Raw genomic sequence first — 13,915 nt, forward strand, 5'->3', positions numbered from 1 at the left:
TGGAATTCTCTTCCCTCTCATATCTGCATGATTCGCTCCCTGCACCTCCTAGGAGCCTTTCTTCAAGTGTTACCTTCTCAGGGAGGCCTGCCCCTACCATCCTATTCAAAATTGCAAAAATCAAACAATTGTCCCTTCCCTTCCTTTCCCTGTGCAAATCTCTCTCTCTCTCTCTCTTTTTAATACAGACTTATCATCTGCTCATAGACTATTTAAACGCTTCATTATGCTTGGTGGCCATTATCACCTCCCTCACTAAGATGTCAGTTCCACTAAGACAGAGATTGTTGTTGTCTGTTCACTGCTGAGTCCGTGTGCCTCCTAGAACAGGGTCAGGAACAACATACCTGCTCAATAAGTGTTTGCTAAATGAATAAACTTATCACTTGAGGATACCAACAAACTGGGGAGGAGTACAGACTGACCCTGACTGTCCACCTCACCCTTTCCTCCTCCAAGGAGCCCCTATAAGGTAAAGTCCTTCTGTCAGGACATGAAGATGGGGTCCCAAGGAGCAAGGGAAAGAAGCAGTGTATGCATGAGAGATACACCTAATGTCTGCATCTCTGCCAGTATATGCATTCAGGAGCACCTATCCTATGTCAGGTGCCATTCTAGGAGCTGGAGACCCAGCAGTGAAAGAAAGAGGGACTCTACCCCAATTGAGCTGACATTCTAGTGGGGAGAGAGGCAATAAGATAAATACATACGGCTGGAAGTGATAAGTATTTCAAAAGAAAATAAAGGTGAAGAAGCAATGAAAGAGTGAGGAGGGGTGTGATTTTACACAGGTAGTCAGGAAAAGTGAGTGATATTTGAGTAGAGACCTGAATAGAATGGAAAAAACGAGGGTTAGATATCTGGGAGCTGAATGCTCTAGGAAATGGAACAGCAAGTGCAAAGGACTTGAAATGGGGCTGTGTTCAGCATGCTCTGGTGTTTATAACTATGTGGAACTGTGTGATACAGGTGCTTGTGTATTTAGAGTGTTGCAAAGCGAGGTGAATCAGGGGATGAGGTGATGCATTTGACAGGACAATGTAACAGTGTGACTCATGTGTGTGTCGGCAAAGGAATTGTTGTATCAGACTGTATCTGGTGTGCTTGCAAGAGAAAGGGTGTGGGGGCATGAATGTGAGAAAGAGTATGTATGGGGTGCCTTGTGTCAGGATATGATTGTGAGCATGTGAGTGGTGGGGATTCTGAAAGTGAAATATATGCAGAAATGCCCTGTCTGTGTGTGTGTGTAGGAGTGTGGGGGTGCCTGTCTGTGTGAGTGGGTGTAGGAGTGTGGGGGTGCCTGTCTGTGTGAGTGGGTGTATTGAGGGATGTTGTGAAGCTCTTTTCTGGCCCCAGAGGGAGAGAGAGAGCCCTGGAAATCTCAGTTCCGCCTTGCCCCTGGGTCTCCTGGCAACGGCACCACTTTGAAGTTACCAGGAGACAGGGTTGCTAGGGCAACAGGGCTGTGAGTGGCAGCTCTGGGGAGAAGTCTGTGAAGATATCCAACCAGTGCTCACTTGGTCACTCACCTTGTTCTTCCTTCTCTCCCAGTTTCCAATCTATCCTACCTTTCTTTATTCATTCCTTTAACAAGCCTTTGCTGAGACTCTGCAATGCCCTAAGCACTGTCTGGGCGCTGGAGATACTGAAGTGAGTATGACAAAGAAGGTCCTGCTGTGGCTCTCCCTCAGTCCCCCAGCCCCGGCATCTTTGCCTCTTCTCGCTCTTCTCTCTCTCTCTCTCTTTTTTTTTTTTTTTTGTTGTTCTATGGTCCTGCCTCTCATTGTACCCTAAGCAGGACTCAAGAAGCCCCCAGGCCAATGAGGAAGCCAGCTGCGTCTCTTCTCACAGACCCTCAAAGACACTCCTTTGCGGTCTGACGGATGTTCTGCACATGAATATCCTCAAGCTTGCAACCCCAAACACACACACATTTGTGCAAGCATTCATTCAAGTGCAGAGAGAGACAAGGGCATAGCTTATCCACTTCTCCCCTTCACTGTCATTAGGCAACACCAGCAGAAGCGCGCGCACACACACGTTCATCGCAGTATTCTGAGATACCATGTGCTCCGTTTTATAGGTGGGCAAAGCTGAGGCTCAGAGATTTTAAGTAATGTGTCCGTGATTAGGGCCTGTTCCGTCCAACTCTCAACCCTTATATTGTCTGATTAGCTGCTTAGCTCACAATAATAGTGTTCGTGGTGCTTCCGCCAGCGGACTCACTTACGAGAGGGCCTTATCGCCCTGAAACGCCTCCATTTGTTGCTCAAACTAGGTTATTTGCCCCTCCACCAGGGGAGGAGCTAGGAAACGTCGATCTAACTTTGAGGAACAGATTTTTGGACTAATGAAGAAGCTAAGTGCACTGTAACCAATGAGACCCCGCCCTGGGCGGGATTAAGGGCAGGCACCGGCCGCCGATTGAACAGAAGTACGCGGCAAATGGCGGAGACGCTGAGGCGAGTGCTGAATCTGGGCAGCGCGGCGGGCCCCGGGAAGAACACAGCTGAGGCCGAACCGCCTTTGCTGCTGCTCGGCGGCCCAGGCTCTGGAAAGACAGCTCTGCTGTTCGCGGCGGCCCTGGAGGCGGCAGGGGAAGGCCGAGGCCCGGTCCTCTTCCTGACCCGGAGGCCTCTTCAAAGCCTGCCCCGCAGGACTGGACCGGCGCTCGAACCACTGCGATTACAAGTAGGGGACCAGAGGCGGACCAGCCCGTAGCGGGGCTAATGGGGGATTGACTGACAGGCGGAGACAGACCAATGGCGGAGACGAAGCAAACATTGTGGGAAGGAATATGGACGAGTTGGGGATGGGACTATACGAAGCCTTGTTAAGATTGAGTGAGAAACTATCCAATGAGGGGGCAGGAACCACAAATTTGCGTTCCAAGGGGTGGGGTCAGGGGCGGAGCCAAACGAGTCCGTGGACGAGGTGGACGCTAAGGGCAGGTTTTACGTGGAAAGATTGCCCTAGAGATTTGGCAGAAAGGCATACCTGTTCTTAATAATACCGGGCAGTGACGTGCAGAATAAGAAAAAAACGAGGGTAAGGGGTTGGTGAACAGAAGAATATTCGATCCCTCTGAGCTGCTTCACGCTCGAACCAGAGGTCCAGGTTGGGTGAGAGCCTCGTCCAGGGGAGTATGCAAGGAAGCAGGGCTGCTCTAACTGGAAGCCCCGCTTCCTATGCTGAATCTGGCCCTTTCCTTTTTCCCTTTCTAGAAGATCCGCTTCCAGTACCCACCCTCAACCCGTGAGCTCCTCCGGCTTCTGTGCTCTGCCCATGAGGCCCGTGGACCAGCCCCCTCACTCTTGCTGCTTGATGGCCTGGAGGAATACCTAGTAGAAGACCCTGGGTCCCAGGAAGCCGCCTACCTGGCTGCCCTGCTTCTGGACACAGCTGTCCACTTCAGCCACCGGGTTGGGCCTGGCCGGGGCTGTGGGCTCATTGTGGCCCTCCAGACCCAAGAGGAAGGAGGAGCCAGTGGAAATGCTCTGCAGCTGGCACTCCTTCAGAGGTATTTCCCTGCCCAGTGCTGGCTGCAGCCGGATGCAGCAGGCCCAGGACAGTGCTGCCTCCGAGCCTCCCTGGAGCCAGGTGGGCTGGGCCCCAGGGAAGAATGGTGGGTGACTTTTCAACCAGATGGAGAGATGACAATCACCCGATGGCCCACCCAGTTGGTTGACACCAGCTTGCACAAGGGTTCAAGCTCTGGAGGCCAACCATGAGGTTTGGAGTGTGACAACTTCTCTATGCCTGTTTCCCGGTCTGGAACACCTGCCTCAGTTCAGTTCAGTTCAGTTGCTCAGTCGTGTCCGACTCTTTGCGACCCCATGAACTGCAGTATGCCAGGCCTCCTTGTCCATCACCAACTCCTGGAGTTTACCCAAGACAGATGCAAATTCAAAGCCCTTAAGATTGTAAAGTGCTTTTTCACTCGTGAATATACGATTATCCTGTATATATTGTGCCCAGCCAACATATTGTTGAATTTTTCTGTTTTGAATTTTATAAAGAAGAATTTCATGATAAATGTAATCTGAAACTTCCCTCTCAACACTGGTACTAAGATTCGGCCACATTTTCATTCATTCCTTTTTCAATACTGCATGTAATTCCATGAGTGACTATACCCTACATTAGGTATGATCAGATTGACTTATTTACTACTATTAACATTCATACACATATCCTGGTCCAGGTGTGTGAGGGTTTTGTGGGTACATATCTAAAAGTGGAATTGCTGGAATAGAAGGTATGCTTTCCTAGGTTATGTCAAACTTTTAAAAAGCAGTTAAGCCGAAACTTCCAATGAGCCACTTGATTGACCTTTGGTGTCATCAGAGTGCTTTCTTAGAATCAGATTTGGAATAAAGCCTTAGGAATTAATGTTAGTAGTATTATTAGTGGCAAAGACTAGCTAGCTGCTCATTAAACAGCTCGTCTCTCCTGGGTACACAGCTGAACTACATTTCCCAGCTGTCCATGGTTCTTACTAGAGTCACATAACCATTTCTAGCCAGCAGAATTTGTGAAGACGTGGCACCCACCTCCAGGCTACATCCCTAAAGTGGCCTACAAAAATCTGCTGTCTCTTGTTGGCTGGAGGGATGCAGAGGGTCCATCTGAAGACCCCAGAGTACCCCTAGGAGATGGTTAAGCTACAGCCTGGGTTTCTGACTCATCCCAGGGATAAGCTAACCATCTATTTGAATTGTATGAGAGAAAGTGCTTCCCTGGTGACTCAGCTGGTAAAGAATCTGCCTGCAATGTAGGAGGCCTGGGTTCAATCCCTTGGTTGAGAAGACCCCCTAGAGAAGGGAATGGGTTGTTGTTAGGGCAGCTAGCATAACTTATACTGACCAATTCATTCTGTTATTATTATTCAGATTGTCAGGTCAGAATTTTAGACTTAACTCCAGACTTGCTGCTGCTTCTTCTATGGCCTGGGCCCAGGGAAAAGATGGGGCTGACAGGTAATTATAGAAGTCACAACAGGAAACTTGTATATATTTATATATAAAGTATATATATATATATTTATCTATCTACACAAAAAAACTGTACATTTAAAAATACTGCAAGGCTGTGACTTTGAGCAGGATGACTTGAGCAGAAAGCCAAGGTCAGCAGGCCTCACTGACCCTGCTGGATAAACCTTGGGTCTGGAGTAGCAGTGCGGTCATTCTGAGTCTCTGTGGCTCTGAGGGCTGGAATCCTAGGAGCAGGCCACGTAGCTCGGGGGTGAAGGCTTGGGAGCTGGGATGAGGCTGTTCTCATAAGGGTTGGAGTAGGGACCATTGGATGAACCCCCCTGGGCTTCCTGGGAACCCCCTGAGCTGTAGCCAGTTGAGATGCCAGAGTCAGACACCACGAGGTACAGGTACTTTAGGTGGGGTGGGGTGGGGAGCAGCTCAGGGGGCAGTGCCCTTGGGCGCAAGAGCTGGGAGCTGGGGTCAAGAATGGTGTACTCAAAGCTGGCAGCAGAGGCCCCCTCCGGCCCAGGCTTCAGGGCCAAAGCGGATGTGCAGGAGGACGCTTCTGAGGCTTCATCCGTGGTCACTATGTCCATATCGCCACAAGGCTGCAGGAGGTCCTCGCTCGGCGGACTCCGGGGCAGCAACCACTTGTCCAGCACCAGGTAGCTGTCTTGGGCATGCTCGCTGCCCACCGGCTCCAGGAGGGACCCCCCGTCATCTGCCCCAGGTTCCACTGCCTGTGTCACCCCCCAGCAGCACTCAGAGAGGACTTCCAAGGGGGCAGGTGGGTCCTCTGGGAAGGGGGTGCTGGGGCTCCACCACAGACAGCCGTCAGTCTGGTACAGCCACAGCTGGGGAAACAGCACCAGCTTGCTCAGAGACTTGGAGTTCAGCCACAGGAGCAGGGAAGCCCCAGGCCTGGAAGGAGCAACCAGGCCGCCTACCTGGAAGTTACCCTTGTGGGTGGTGAAGAGGCCTTCAAACTCGCTCTCAGGGCTTGGGATGCCAGGCCAGATCTTCTGCTTCAGGGTCCTGGTGAAACCGGAACAAACAGATGCCTGGGCATGTGTCACTGAACAGTCACCGACACCCCCTCAGCACCATCCCTGGGGCAAAGAGACTCCTAGTCCCTTGTGGTCATGTTGAAGGCAGAGGAGTGCATGGGACTGAGGAACAGGGATTCTGCCAAAGCATCTGCAAGGCCCTACAGAAGGGCAATGGGAACAGGGTTTTGAAGGATACATAGGAGTTCAATATACACTGCCTTATGGTCCCTCTAAAACCCACCCAGGCTTGTCTGAAGGTCCATTATGCTACTTTCCTCCTCACTCTTTTCCATGGTTCTCCAGTGCATTCAGGCTAAAGTCCAAACTCCTCCCTACAGAACACCCTACATGATCTAATCCCTGTTACCTCCCTCATCCCCCCCGCCCCACCTTACACACTCTGCTCTAGGCATACAGCTTTTCTTGCAGCTGTTTCAATGTTCCAAGCTCACGCCCATCTCAGGACCTTTGCACTTGCTGTTTTTCGCTGCCTGCTTTTCATGCAGCTGCCTCTTTCCCAGGATTCAGGTTTCTGCTCCGATGTCACCTCCTCTCACCTATCTATTCTGTCATGTCCCCCTGTGCATGCATGCTAAGTCACTTCAGTCATGTCTGAGTCTTTGTGACCTTACGGACTGTAGCACACCAGGCTCCTCTGTCCATGACATTCTCCAGGCAAGAATACTGGAGTGGATTGCCATGCACTCTTCCAGGGGGTCAGCCCAACCCAGGGATCGAACCCGAGACTCTTATGTCTCCTGCACTGGCAGGGGAGTTCCTTACCACTAGTGCCACCTGGGAAGCCCAATATTTCTGCTATCTCTCATCACAATTTATAATCAAATATCTGTTGGTTTCCTTATTTGTTGTGTGACTCAGCTATGAGATCCACAAGAGTAGAGACACATCTGGTTGGTTCTGCTCTTTCTTCCCAGTGCCTAGCACAGAGCTGGCACTCAGTATTTCCCAATCAAGTAAATAAACAAGGCTTTGAAAGAACTAGGAGATTGCTTAGCAGGCACGGCAAGGACATTCCTGGCAGAAGGAACAGTGTATCCCAAGGCTTGGGGGTGTGAACACACATTGTATGTAATTGGGTTACAAAAACTGAATTACAAAAACCTCAGGATGGCTGGTCATGTCATAAAACATCTAAGGAGCTTGACAACGGGTGAGAGGCATTTGGGGCTAAATCGTTTCATGAAGCCCATTTGGTTGGCTTTACAGAAGTTGATGAAACTGGGAAAAAAGTATTCGAAAATAAGGCCTTCCCCCGTGGCTCAGTGGTAAAGAATCCGCCTAAAAGGCAGGAGATGCAGTTAGACGCAGGTTCCATCCCTGGGTCGGAAAGATCCAGGAGGAGGGCATGGCCACCCACTCCAGTATTCTTGCATGGAGAATCCCAGGGACAGAGGAGCCTGGCGGTCTACAGTCCATGGAGTCGGGAAGAGTTGTACACGACTGAAATGATTTAGCATAGCACGCATGCACGTTCACAAGAGAATCCAAGAAGCAGCAGACACTGAGGTAGGAGGAAAACCCAAAAAGTATATGCCCAAGAGCAGAGAATTTTAAATAAGAATCTGAGTGCGACTTGGCTTGCATCCCGACCCTGCCACCGACTTTTCATTCTGTAACCCTGGGCAAGTGCCTGCCCATCTCTGAGCCTAGGTTTTCACAGGGAAAGGGTAAAGTTAGTGGAGGGGAGTCTGAGCCAGATGCCGAGTGGGGCGCTCACCGGCGGTGGGAGAGCAGGGCTAGCACGGCCAGCAGCAGTAGAATGAGCACGAGGACGAGGGAGAGCGTCAGGATGAGGGGGTCCAAGTCTGGGGGAGCAGGGAAGAGGTCAGGGCAGTGAACTTGGCCCCCATGCTCCGCCCAGCCCCTCCTACCTCCCTTGCCTGGGGCCTCACCACTAGCTGTCAGCAGTGACGCAGGCTCGGACCAGGCGCTCCAGAAGCCGCCGAAGCTGGGCTCGGCCATACGCGCGCGTACCATGAAGGTGTAGCGCGTTCCGCCCCGCAGGTTGCTCAGCAAGCACTCGGTGCGGCCGTCGAGGATCTCCACCTGTAGGCGGGGCCCGGGTGAGGGGTGTGGCCAATAGGGGCAGGGAGGGAAAAGGAGGGCATGTGGGGGTGGACTCTGAGGGAGCCAGCCAATCAGAAAAAGGAAGAACAGAAACCAAACATGGGGAGGCGGGCAATGAAAGTAGGAGGCGGGGCCCAGGAAGGCTTGGGGCCAATCAGGATGGGGCCCTGGGTAGAAACGGGCGCACTCCGGCTATTTAACAGCTGGGCCTGCGAACAGACAGGGCGGGCACTGGAGCGGTCTAGGGTTCCGGGCAAGAGTTAAGAAAGGTTGAGTCCAGGTGGGCTTGGGAAAAGGGGGTCATTGGGAAAGGAGACAAATCAGTGGACGTGGAGATGTCTTGGGCAAGGCGTGGAAGGGACGAGGCCAAGGGGGCGGGGCCCTAGTGACTTAGAGGGTGAGACTTAGAGGGCCTGTCTAGTCTGGAGCCCTTTGGGGCTAGGTTATAGGGGCGGGCCTCACCCTCTGTGCGCCCCCTGCGGCGTTCTCTGCCGAGATGTTCACCTCATAGCGGATAAGGCTCGCCATGGGTGCCCCAGGCGGCGGGAGCCAGCGCAGTACCACGTGGCCGCCCTCGTCGGCCCGCCGAGCCACAAGCCTGGCGGGAGGGTCTAGGAGCACTAAGGAGAGGGGTTTGCTTAGGTGGGCGGAAACTGGGACTCCCTCCCGACCAATCCCCCGTTCCCAGCGCACTTACCCACTTCGTTGACGTGAATGGTACGGCGGTAGCGTGAAGCGCCCGAGGAGGCCGCAGTGACGTGCAGCTCTAGGGGCACGAAGCTCGACGTGTCGGCTGTAGGCAACGAGCACCAGAAACGCACCAAGCCGCGGGCGGTGGGCGTCTGATGCAGGCGGCATGGCTTCCACGGCTCACCCCTGTTCAACCAGGAACCAGCGAGGGTAGGGGGATCAAGTTTGGAGGTTTCGCGGGGACCGAGGGCGCGTTTCTGGACACTACCACCAGGGGGCGTCGCAGCCCCGACGTACGCAACGCCTTAAGTCCTGCTTTGGAGCGGTATTGTTCCTGCCTTGAAGTTTGCGGTTGCCCTCCAGCAGTGATCACAGGAGTGTTCCAGCCCCGACCACTAGGGTGCACGTCAGCCCTGACTCCGTGGGCTTCCCACAAGTGCCCACCAGCAGAGATGCCAGCCGGTCCCTGGCACCAGGAAACATCCCAAGATGCGAGCTCCTGGGAAGTCTGCCCCGCCCGCCCGCCCCCTGCACCTGTGGGGCGCTCCACCTGACCCCGCCTCGTCCAACTCACTCGAGCTGGTAAGAGAAGCTGTAGTTGTCCGGGCCGACTCCGGCGATGGCTGCTTCCTCCCAGAAACACACCAAGTCCTCCAAGCGCTCGGTGAAGCACAGAAACTCATCAGGCTCGCGGGCTGTCAGCAGGGCCGCTGAGGATGGGGGTAAGGGGAGGGGGTCAAGGGACCGAGCCCCTTTCTCGAGCCACAGCATCCTTCCCTCCCTCCTGCTGCCTGTGCGGACCGATAAGAAAAAAAGCCCCGCCCCCGTTCTTCCAGCGGGGCCCTTCAAAGGGTCCGCCGAAGTAGTGCCCCCCAAACTTCCAAGTGTAGGTTGCGTGTCTTATTGTCTCCCTCCAACACACACGCCGCCCACCCGCGACCGGCTTTGCTGAGCGCAGCAGTCAAGACCTCCGCCTCCCGCTGCCGCCCCCGCCCCAGCCTAGGGACTTGCGTGCTGGTGAGTGTGTGTGCAGGAGGCGGGGTCCCCTATCAGCCCCGGCAGGCTCCCGGCGGCCCGATAGCGCCAACCGTGCCCCCCGTTCCCCTCCCTCAACCCCGCGGACCCAGGGATCTGGCGCCCGCATGCCAACCGTGTTTACAGTTGCCTGGGGCTCGGCCCCTCTGACTCGGACTCGGGTTTTACCCTCCCTTCCCACTTGGAGGGTCGGCTAGATCTCCTTAGCTCAGCGACTCTAGAATACAGGACTCTAGACTACAGCACCACCCCTGCCCCATTTAGCGTTTAGCACGTCCCAAGTTCGTTGAAGAGATAAAGCAGGACTCTTATGCCCCTTTCTAGCTTCTCCCCCAGAATCTAATCTGGGGATATAGACCCCAGCATGCCATATGAGATCCCAGTCTAGGGGTTCAGACACCATCTTGGGCCCCAGGTCACAGACTCAGAATGAGAACCTGGGTGGCCCCAAGGATCCGGGCAGGAAGTTCGGGTCCCAATATTGCCCTCCAAGATCCAGTGCTGGGGTCCACACTCAACTCCACCCTTACCTTTGTTTTCAAACTTGGGGTCCGTTGGATTGGGTGGGGGAGCCCAGGCTGCCCCAGCGAGCAAGAGGCAGAGGAAGCCAATTCCAGGACGGAGGGGTGCCGGGAGATGATACATAATGTAGCCCCTAACGCCGGGGGCCCAGGGCTCCTGCCCTCCCCCCCCCACTTCTTCCGCCCCTGGCACAGGCCACAGCTGGGTCAGCAGCTGCCTCCGCCGGACACAGCTGACCAGGCCTTCCCGGCCAGGCGCCTCCAAGTGGCAGCTCCCCCGAGGGGGCGGGACCAGCAGGCAGCCCGAGCTGAGATAAGAGGGAGGCAGCCGCCCTGTGGGGCCTGGTTACAGAGAGCAGGGGCCCTGAGCTCCGCACCTCCTTGGGGGTGGAGGGAAGGAACTGCTCTGCTTTCTGCCTCAGACACACTTTCTTGCTGTGCGACCCTGGACGGGTTACTTACCTTATCTGAGCTTCAGCCTTTTAATCTATAAAATCCGACTTGGCACATAGCAAGCATTCAAAAAATGTAAACTGTAACTACTGATATTATCGTACTAATCAACATCTCTTCCCAGTCTGGGTAGGAATATAATAAGCCTAATAGTAGCCGTTGAATGTTTGCACAATGTTGGGAAGTACTGCCAGATAGTAAGAAAGAGCCTGCATTTGTAAAAATTGCATGTATTCTAGAATGCAAGATTTTATTTGTGATTTTGGGGGCATTTTCTGCTTACATGTGTATACTCTTGGGATTTTATTTTACAAGGAACGTGCAGTTCTTTCAATAATCTGTAAAGTATAGAACAAATCATAAAAGCTGTTCTCTCGGGCTGAGCTTCAACTGGGGTAAACACCCTCCACCCCAAAGAGATGCATGCCTGGGGAAGCAGGGAATACCTACCTTATTGCGTCAGCCAGCCCCAGATTAGCCAATCAGAGAGCTCCATTCCCTGGAGCACGGTAATTGGTTCAGGGGTGTCATGTGACCCAAGGGGATCCAATGAGCTTCCATTCTGGGACTTTTCCCTGGAGTAGCTAGGAAAGGAGGTGCAGTTTTCTATTAGATGACGGGGTAGGGAGATGGAGTAGCCAGAGACATCTTTGTCATTAGGAGGAAAAAAATTGGCTGATGGTGAAGCTAAGGTAGGCTTCTGCACTGTCTATTCCCTCCACTTGCAAGGTTCTTCCTCTACATGGACATGCAGCTCACTTTCAGTTTACTCAGGGCTCTAACTAAATGTCACTTCCTCAGTGAAGTCCTCCTGGATCACCTGTTCAAAATAGCAACCCTCTCACCGCCCACCCCTCACCCCCCACAGACGTCAGTCCTTAAATGGTTTGGCAGCAGCAGCAGCAGCAGCATTTTGCATTCCCTGTACTTTTTGTATAAATATGTAATATGTATTTGATGTTTTGTTATTGATTCGCCACCTTCATTAGTCTGTTTTGTTCATTTCTATATCCCCAGCACCTACAACAGAGCCTGGCATACAATAGGAGGTCAGGAAATATTTGTGGAGTAAAAGATAAGCGAAAAACCAACCTGAGAGGTGTAGGGAGACAGCTGACCTGTGTTAGCCACTGGAGAGAGCTATTCCTGAGTACTCCTGCACCTGTTTTTTTTTTTTTTTTTTTTTTTAACCTCCTGCACTTTTGAAAACAGAAGTGGAGGGATTCCCTGGCTGTCCAGTGGTTAGGACTCTGTGCTTCTGCAGGGGGCGTGGATTTGGTCTCTAGTTATGTAACTTCTACGAAGAGTACATCATGAGAAACACTGGACTGGAAGAAGCACAAGCTGGAATCAAGATTGCTGGGAGAAATATCAATATCCTCAGATATGCAGATGACACCACCCTTATGGCAGAAAGTGAAGAGGAACTAAAAAGCCTCTTGATGAAAGTGAAAGAGGAGAGTGAAAAAGTTGGTTTAAAGCTCAACATTCAGAAAATGAAGATCATGGCATCTGGTCCCATCACTTCATGGGAAATAGATGGGGAAACAGTGGAAACAGTGTCAGACTTTATTTGGGGGGACTCCAAAATCACTGCAGATGGTGACTGCAGCCATGAAATTAAAAGACGCTTACTCCTTGGAAGGAAAGTTATGACCAACCTAGATAGCACATTGAAAAGCAGATATATTACTTTGCCAACAAAGGTCTGTCTAGTCAAGGCTATGGTTTTTCCAGTGGTCATATGTGGATGTGAAAGTTGGACTGTAAAGAAAGCTGAGTGCTGAAGAATTGATGCTTTTGAACTGTGGTGCTGGAGAAGACTCTTGAGTCCCTTGGACTGCAAGGAGATCCGACCAGTCCTGGGTGTTCATTGGAAGGACTGATGCTGAGGCTGGAACTCCAATACTTTGGCCACCTCATGCAAAGAATTGACTCATTGGAAAAGACTCTGATGCTAGGAGGGATTGGGGGCAGGAGGAAAAGGGGACGACAGAGGATGAGATGGCTGGATGGCATCACCGACTCGATGCACATGAGTTTGGGTGGACTCTGGGAGTTGGTGATGGACAGGGAGGCGTGGCATGCTGCAATTCACGGGGCTGCGAAGAGTCGTACACGACTGAGCAACGGAACTGAACTGAGGGGAACTAAAATCCCACATGCCTTACCGAGGAACAAACAAACAAACAAACAAACAAAACAAGTCAATGAGAATCTTTTCCTCAGGAAATTGGCATTTGGATTGTGTTTGTGTGTGTGTGTGAGAGAGAGAGAGAGAGAGAGAGAAAGAGGCAGAAACTGTAAACTGTTTCCTTGGGTAAGAGCATATGTTCTGATGCATTCCACGTGTCACTTGCCCTGAAACCTTAGATAAGCTACTTAACTGTCGCTCGTCTTGGTTTTTCATGTATAAAATGGGCATGATAATAATGCCCCCTCATAAGGCTTATGTGAGGATTATGAATAGATTACATCAGGTTATGAGAACATGCCTGCCACACTGTAAGTGCTCAGTAAGGACCGCAATTATTTGCTTAAGCTAATTTAAGAAGGACAGGGAAGATTGTGCTGCAGTCCATGGGGTTTGCAAATAGTCTGACATGACTTAGTGACTGAACAACAATAACAATTTAAGAATACTGTTACTTACATCCAATTGCTTTTTTAAATGAATTAATTTGGCTGCATCAGGTCGTAGTTGCAGCATGTGGGATCTTTTGTGGCAGTGTACAGATTCTCTAGTTGTGGCATTCAGGCTTAGTTGCTCTGAGACACATGGGATCTTAGTTCCCTCACCAGAGATCAAACCCGTGTCCCCTGCATTGCAAGGGGAATTCTTAACCAATGGACTGCCAGGGAAGTCCCAGGCATTTTCCTTGCATGGCAGGTGGACCTGGTGGGGTGTAACAGTGGCACTGCCCCATGAGGGTGATCCTGCCTTGGAGTGGGGCAATATTCATTTATTAACTTTTTTCTTTTTTGGCTAGTGTAACAGAGACCCAAATAATACTGATGACTTAAATAAGCTGGGCATTTAAGAGGAATATGTATTTATTTGGCTGTGTTAGGTCTTAATCACAGCTCACAGAATCTTTAG

The 13,915-nt window shown here is 51.9% G+C and overlaps 2 protein-coding genes across 3 annotated transcripts; one reads left to right on the forward strand and one right to left on the reverse strand.

Annotated features, from left to right (window-relative positions):
- SWSAP1 (SWIM-type zinc finger 7 associated protein 1) lies at nucleotides 2,421-4,036 on the forward strand. Its single transcript, XM_005682386.3, has 2 exons — nucleotides 2,421-2,691; nucleotides 3,225-4,036. Exons 1-2 carry the CDS (start codon nucleotides 2,446-2,448, stop codon nucleotides 3,729-3,731), a joined length of 753 nt encoding a protein of 250 aa, XP_005682443.1. The 5' UTR covers nucleotides 2,421-2,445; the 3' UTR covers nucleotides 3,732-4,036.
- On the reverse strand, nucleotides 5,012-10,917 carry EPOR (erythropoietin receptor). 2 transcript variants are annotated; one of them, XM_018051121.1, is made up of 8 exons: nucleotides 10,372-10,486; nucleotides 9,381-9,516; nucleotides 8,814-8,992; nucleotides 8,579-8,736; nucleotides 7,942-8,095; nucleotides 7,767-7,854; nucleotides 5,927-6,014; nucleotides 5,012-5,833 (listed from the first exon to the last, which is right to left on the reverse strand). In XM_018051121.1, the coding sequence occupies exons 1-8, from the start codon at nucleotides 10,484-10,486 to the stop codon at nucleotides 5,222-5,224; spliced, it is 1,530 nt and encodes a 509-aa protein (XP_017906610.1). In that variant the 3' UTR covers nucleotides 5,012-5,221. The 2 variants fall into 2 exon arrangements, with proteins under 2 accessions (XP_017906610.1, XP_017906609.1); XM_018051120.1 differs by having other exon boundaries at nucleotides 5,018-6,014; nucleotides 10,372-10,917.

This window comes from Capra hircus, chromosome 7, assembly GCF_001704415.2.
Source record: "Capra hircus breed San Clemente chromosome 7, ASM170441v1, whole genome shotgun sequence".
NCBI lineage: Eukaryota > Metazoa > Chordata > Mammalia > Artiodactyla > Bovidae > Capra > Capra hircus.